General features: G+C 29.8%; 2 protein-coding genes across 2 annotated transcripts; one reads left to right on the plus strand and one right to left on the minus strand.

The window, feature by feature from the left end:
* On the plus strand, positions 2,640-3,473 carry LOC107636154. The gene has a single exon (XM_016339679.1). The coding sequence runs from the start codon at positions 2,640-2,642 to the stop codon at positions 3,471-3,473; it is 834 nt and encodes a 277-aa protein (XP_016195165.1).
* Positions 3,947-4,902, minus strand: LOC110270950 (lysine--tRNA ligase, cytoplasmic-like). Its single transcript, XM_021120891.1, has 3 exons — positions 4,679-4,902; positions 4,548-4,620; positions 3,947-4,456 (listed from the first exon to the last, which is right to left on the minus strand). Exons 1-3 carry the CDS (start codon positions 4,780-4,782, stop codon positions 4,400-4,402), a joined length of 234 nt encoding a protein of 77 aa, XP_020976550.1. The 5' UTR covers positions 4,783-4,902; the 3' UTR covers positions 3,947-4,399.

Genomic DNA, 6,869 nt, shown 5'->3' on the forward strand with positions numbered 1-6,869 from the left:
GAGAAAAAATTCGCCCCGTTGCCACCCCTAGTTAGAAGCTGGTTCTTCTACTTCACCTCACTCATAACGTGTTCTTGTATGCGGTGAATAGTAACAAAATTCTAATTCACAATAAAAAAAATACCTGGAAGGAATATATGCAGTAGGTAGTTCAGATGAAACATTATCTGAAAATGGTGGTGGAGAGTCAATATTTACAATGAAAATGATGGTAGAAGGCCAGTGCTTCTAATAGATGTAACTTGCGTGAAAATGGTAGTGGAAGGCCAATATTTACAGTAGAAACAAGAATGAAAGTAATTTTTTTTATTTTAAAGTCAATTTTTTTACGGAAGTAATAGAATGACTTATCGAAAAGGAAAAGTCATATATTTCTATTTCTTCAAAAAAGTTATGAATTAACTTTTCGAATAGTTAAAATTTTTTTTAAATGGTGTTAAATACGAGTATTGTGACTTTTCATAATTCAAAAATAAAAAATAGCTTCTCCTACCTCTTAAAGGAGCTCTTAGTCTAAAATCTAAACGGATTTAATTTTAGAGACAAATCTCACCTATTTATACAAATAAATGAACTGATCTTATAGATTTAGTCCATTTTAATAACTCTAGATAAACTTATCCAATTCTGTTGGAGGAAAAAAGGCATCCATTCATTAAATTTTCGATGACTTTTTGAAAATTTAACGAAAATTTTTAAATTACCATGTAATTTTAATTACATGTTTTTCAATGTCAATGGCAAGTAAAACACAATTTTATTTTGGTGGTAGTATAATACTCTATGGTAGGAGAGAACTTTACTTTTATTTTTTATTTTTAAAAATAAAATTTATCTTATTCTCAAGTAACAAATTAAATTTAAAAAGATAAATGTTTATCTTATTCTCAAATAAGAAATAAAATTCTGTTTATCCTAAAATAAATCCTATCTTATAAGCAATTTAAATTTATTTATAAACAATTTAAATTTACTATAAAAGAAGAACATAAGAAGAAAACTGATAATCCTAAATTTTTTAATTTTCCATATGTGACTACGCTTCTAAAGCTCTGCACAAATATCAATTAGTCCTAGCTTAAGGAAAACCCAACTTAAGGAAAACCCAACTTAAGGAAAACCCAAGTTTCAATCCTTTATCCACGGTTGGTGATCAATTTTCTTTTTTGTGAAATATTATTTCTTGAATTTATTTCTTTTAACATGAGATATTTGTAAAGTGAGAGTTAATTGAAAAAACACTTTTAAAGTGTGGATAAATGATATACAGTTACTGGATTTATCTACTAGTAATTGAAAGTATACTGATTTAGGAGATGTCGTGTCGTCAGATTCAGAGTTTCTATTTTTTTTTTTTTGGTGACTTGAGTTTCCAGTTTGAAATAATTAGGGATTTTTTTTCTTAAATAAATTAATAAAAATTATTATTTTCAAAAACAAAATAAAAAGAATTTATATATGATTATTTATTTTTTTGTTCTTTTTGTTGTAATTCGCTTATGGAAGAAGAGAATTGGCGCTTTTTAATTTGAATATAGAAGTAAAGGAAGTGTTGGACTCGTGTATGGGGAGGAGGAGGGTTTCACCTCGTTGTGGGATTAGAAGAAGCAGAACTTGATCCTACAAGTTGTGTTCCTCGAAATGTAAAAAAAAAATTACCTAGAACAAGAAAAATGGAGAGTCCAAATTCTACGTTTTAGATTTCAAATTCTATCAGTTGCAAATCGGATCATGCGATTTGTGAAGCAAAATTTCATGACCAAAGAACTCGCATGGTTCGAGTTGTGTATTCTGAATTTTTTTCAATTTTTTAACACAAAGGGTTCGATTTGTGTATTCTGAATTTTTTTCAACTTTTTAAACATAAATCGGAGGGCCATAATTTTTAAAAATATCAAAAATTATCATGTTAAAGTATATCACTTTTGCTTCTATATCAAAATTTTTTAGCCAGCGAATTGGCTTAAAATAACATATAGTTAGTCGAGGCCAATGAGACAAATGACATGTTATTGAGGTCAGTTTGCCCCCTCTCATAGCTGAATGTTGACTAAGAATGAGAAAATTTTTTTAACAGCCATTATTAAATATTTTGAGAATAAAATAAAAAAAATTATTTTGTCCAATTAATTTATGTCATATATTTTAAAGTGACTGAACAAAAAAATTAATAAAAAATAATTTAAATTTATTTTATTTATTATTTATTAATTTTAATAAAAATTAGTGAATTTTAAATAAGATAAATTTTGATTTTTTTTATCTCCTCAATATTATCATTAATTAATATAGCAGTGTAAAAATTATAATTAACACCAAAAAATATCTAATAATTTTTTATTTTTTAGTCCAATAGTCCACATAAAGTGTGGTGCGCAAATCTTTTTGAACGAGAAGAGTGGCAAAGAACAGACTTCTTTTGTTATTCATAGTAATACGGGAGATAACTTGGAAGTTGATTATGAAATGTTTTATTTGTAGTTAGTTTTTAACTTTTTTGTTTAAACTATACTCTATTTTGTTGTTGTGTTGAGTTCATTTATTTTTTTAAAAAAATACAGAAATAGTCTTTTTAGTTTCAATACTAACACTATTCCTTATTCTTGTTTTTTTTTTTAGCTAAGAAAATTTAATTTTACATGGTGGAAGAGATGTCATCACCGAACATTGCTGCAATGTTAGATAAAACGGAAGAGCTTGATCTGATAATTAAAGAGCAAGAGGTGATTTTGTTGAAGATCAACGATCTCAACAAGAAGCTTAAAACATCTCCTCAAGTAGTTGAGAACCCCAACGACAATTCATTAGAACTCCTTAAATTGTGGTACACTCAGGCTATGAATCTATCCAACTGCGAAGCAAATATTTGTGACTTGCTGGCAAACCAACTGGATGCCCTTCTAGAATTGCAACAACCATCGCCGCCGCCGCTGCCGCAACAGCAGAAAAGAATGGCCAAAGCACGTGTGGAACAACCGAAACGACAGAAACAAGTGAAAAGCTTGTCCAACCCTTCTTCTATAACAGGGAGCCTAGAGGGGAAGGAGGTAGCAGCTAAGGTCATGCCACAAAACTTTGAAAAAGGAGAGTGGATTATTGCGAGAGTGGTTCGTTTCGATGAGGAATCGAAAGAGTTTGAAGTTGTTGATGAGGAGCCTGATAATGACGATGCTAAAGAAGTTGAAAGTGGTGAGAAGAAATATAAGGTTCCCATGAGAAGCATCATTCCTTTTCCTAGCAGTAATGATCCAACTAGTGCACCAGAATTTTCTCCTGGAACATATGTTTTGGCAGTGTATCCAGGAACAACTACACTGTATAAAGCAAGGGTTGTGCGGGGCCATAATAAGCGGAAGAAACATGATTATGTGTTGGAGTTTGATGATGATGAGAATGAAGATGGAACTCTCCCTAAAAGGAAAGTGCCATTCCACAAAGTCGTTGCTTTTATTGCTGAGGGAGACGGCCAATGAACTCGAGCAAATTTATTGCCGTTATTAGTGTCTATAAAGTAGAAACTGTTACTGTTGCATTGCAGGTTTTGTTACTGGCAAATCTCATGTAAAGATGACATTTTAGTATATATTGTTGTTATGTAAGGTAGAAATTGTGTAAGATTTTATTTGTGATTTTCACTTAGAGTAAACACCCACTCCAAATCCTTGACTTTTATTTCGAGGACAACGTAATTTTTTGAGAATTTAAAAATTTCAAATCGGTTTTTGTTCTTGCAAATTTTGGAACAACATAATCTTTTTATCGAGTTCAACATTAAAAGTTAACGAAAAATGCTCACGTAGATTGTTAAGTTGGTGACATATTCGTTATCTCTTGTATTGACAACTCTAAAATAAATAAAGACTGACACGAAACACAATAAAATTTAATAAAGACCTAATTATCCCTAATTCTTAAGTTGAAAACAGTGTCATAGTAGATTGAGTAATGTATGAAAACTTTTCTCCTATTTTATACCTTGCTTCAGCGATAACCTGGACATTAAAGCCACCACCATGCAAGTCATAGAAGACAAGCTTGGAACTCGAAAGATGTTTAATCATGACCTGGCCTAGAATTCAAATAAACAAACTAAGAAGTTATAAATTAACAAAAACAAACCACATAAAACACAATGCTAAGAATTAGGTGGGGTAGTATGAGACAAATAGGCAGAGACATCGTCAAGATACTCTCCCTTTTCCAATGACTCATGTTTGTCTATCTATTGACTAATTGACATGGTCACAGAGAACTTGTGCGGTATGGGTTAATCCCTTCAGTCTTTTGAGCTGCAAGGTACTTGAGTCTGTTCTCAAGGTATTGTTGCACCCAAAAAGATATGGAATATTTCAGAAAATAAAATTACTATTGAAAAACATTATGAAACTTACAGTGGAGTCTATATCTTTATCATTAGCTGATGTAGGCTTGTTAGCTTAAGCATTCTGAGCTTTTGCTGCTTACAGTTATTAATTTATAAAGTTAAAATTGCATATTATTACTACATAATGCAGAGAAGTAAATGGGAATGAAGGAGGCTAATTTACCTTTTTGGCCTTCTCTTCCTTCTTACGCTTTCTCTCTTCTTTCTGTCTGATCTTCAATTCACGCTTCAATGCACTGAAAACATAAGTGAAGAGCAAATTGCACTAGAGATGAAACGAGTTGGGAAACTCACTTCTTGCTTACGGGCTCGTCGCCCAGGGCTTGAGCTGTGGTCGTCGATGGAGAAGGAGTTGGAGTTGGAGCTGCAGCCTCTGACGACAAAGGAGGAGATGCCATTGGGGGAAGAATGATTGTCGGAAGAGTAACCGAATGAAAACAGAGCAGTGAACTTGGAGAAGAAGAGTTCTCATACCAACATTCAATCCACTACGAACAGTGGGCAGAACTTGAAATACAACTTTGGGGGCAGATAGAATAATTTTCAAGATACTTTTGATATGGACCATTTAAGATAAGTTTGTCTAACTTTATTTTTCTGATTTAGATAATATTGCCAAATTTAAAGCGGTTTTCCAGGGTTTCGTTCCAAAGAATTAAGGTCAAATTCATCAGATGCAACTCTTTAAACTTTTGAAGGTTGTATCTCAATTTCTTCGTGATTCATTAAAATAGAAGAGCTATTTACAGGTGTTAATATTGTAAAAGTGATATGTTCTCCTTCTTAAATATTAGCATTTTTCTTAAAAAATGCATCAATTCTTTGATTTTGTTATGATTATTTTATATAAAAATTTGAATATATATCTTGTAAAATATGTAAAAAAGAAGTTAGAATGACAAATATTAAAATTTATAATATTTATTAAATTTTTTATCAATTTATACGAATACAATAATATCAATACTTATTAAATATTCTAATATTTTTTATCATATAAAAATTAAATTAAATAAACAGTAAAATATAAAATAATATTAAATTACATAAATAAAAAATACTTAATTTTTTATATTTGAACTCAAAGGTAGAATGAGTGTTACTTATTGAATAGAGAGCTGCGAAATACAAATACACTCAGTTCAGTCCAAATCCAACATGTTTTGAATGTTTAAAACTAAAAATTATTGTGTAATAAAAGCAAGAGATGAAGATTAAACTTTGGTATTTTAAGTCAAAATAAAATATTTGAGCCAACTGAACTATTTTTTATTTTTTAAAAAAATATTACTAATTTTTTTAATAAAAATTTGGGGGACCATAGCCCCATGTCTGAACTAAACTCCGCCTCTGACTACGAAGCATTTTTCAATGAGGAGTGCTAAGGGCCAGTAAATTTTGTGCTATCATTGATGATTTTAATGATGTGAGATTTCATCAAAATATGTTAAAATTACTCACTTTGTTTTTGCTAATTAAGTGCGGGCTATTTTTTAATAAAACTGCCGACCCACTAGATTTTTCCTTTTCGAATTTACGAATTAGGGACAATTAGGTCTATCAAATTTTCACTATGTCTCGTGTTAGTTTTCATCTATTTTGGAATTGTCAGCACAAGACATAACGAATATCTCTTCTACTTCACGATTCACAGACATTTTTTGTTAGTCTTTAACGTTAAATTTGACAGAAAGATTGCGTTGTTTCAAAATTTGTAACGACAGAAATCAATTTAAAATTTTTAAATTCTTAGAGATCACGTTGTTTTTTGAGATAACCCATATTTATCTCTCTGTCTTGCTAAAAGAAATTAATATTTGGATTCTATTTTATTTATTGATAAGCATTAGCAATTTATTTTTTGTTGTTCACAATATTTTTTAACCTAACAAATCAATGACTAATTTATCGTGAATTTGAGTTCCATTTAAAAATTTATTGTTGATCAATAAATTACTGCATGTATAAGTAAAATTCAAATTTTCGATATTTATTTAAGTTGACGAATGACCTCACCGATTAGCCAACCCTTAAGTATCAACAATTTATTAGACCGAACTTTATACTTTTTGATTGAGTATGAAACAACACAAGTCACAGCGACTAAATTATTTATATTTTATATAAAGCTTTGGAAGCTATTGTAGTTTGTGTAAAAGCATAACTCTCTGGATGCTCTTTCGATTTATGTTCAAAGGAATAAAAGGCGCATTTGTGTAAAAGCTCCCCATGACCTTGATTTTGGAGCATTTGTGATTAGCATCGAATGATATGCTTGTCTTCTATTTATTGTAAAAATGAGTAAAACTAATTTTAGAAAATAAAAAATAAATAATAGTTAAATAAAATAAAAGATAATAAACAATTATAATTTATATGGTTCATATTAAAAAAATTTATTTTATTGAGTTTTTTTTTAATTCATTTCAATCAATTCATCTAACAAGAATAATAGTAACATTGAGTTACATAAAAAAAATTTTTT

The sequence above is a fragment of the Arachis ipaensis genome, chromosome B04 (assembly GCF_000816755.2).
Source record: "Arachis ipaensis cultivar K30076 chromosome B04, Araip1.1, whole genome shotgun sequence".
In the NCBI taxonomy this organism is placed as follows: Eukaryota; Viridiplantae; Streptophyta; class Magnoliopsida; order Fabales; family Fabaceae; genus Arachis; species Arachis ipaensis.

Excerpts from the sequence above, each read along its gene's own strand:
- LOC110270950 (XM_021120891.1), bottom strand. The coding sequence starts at position 4,782 with ATGGCATCTCCTCCTTTGTCGTCAGAGGCTGCAGCTCCAACTCCAACT. Across the intron at positions 4,621-4,678 it reads GACGAGCCCGTAAGCAAGAA|TGCATTGAAGCGTGAATTGA; the intron begins GTGAGTTTCCCA and ends TTATGTTTTCAG. Across the intron at positions 4,457-4,547 it reads AGGAAGAGAAGGCCAAAAAG|CAAAAGCTCAGAATGCTTAA; the intron begins GTAAATTAGCCT and ends AACTGTAAGCAG.
- LOC107636154 (XM_016339679.1), top strand. The coding sequence starts at position 2,640 with ATGGTGGAAGAGATGTCATCACCGAACATTGCTGCAATGTTAGATAAA.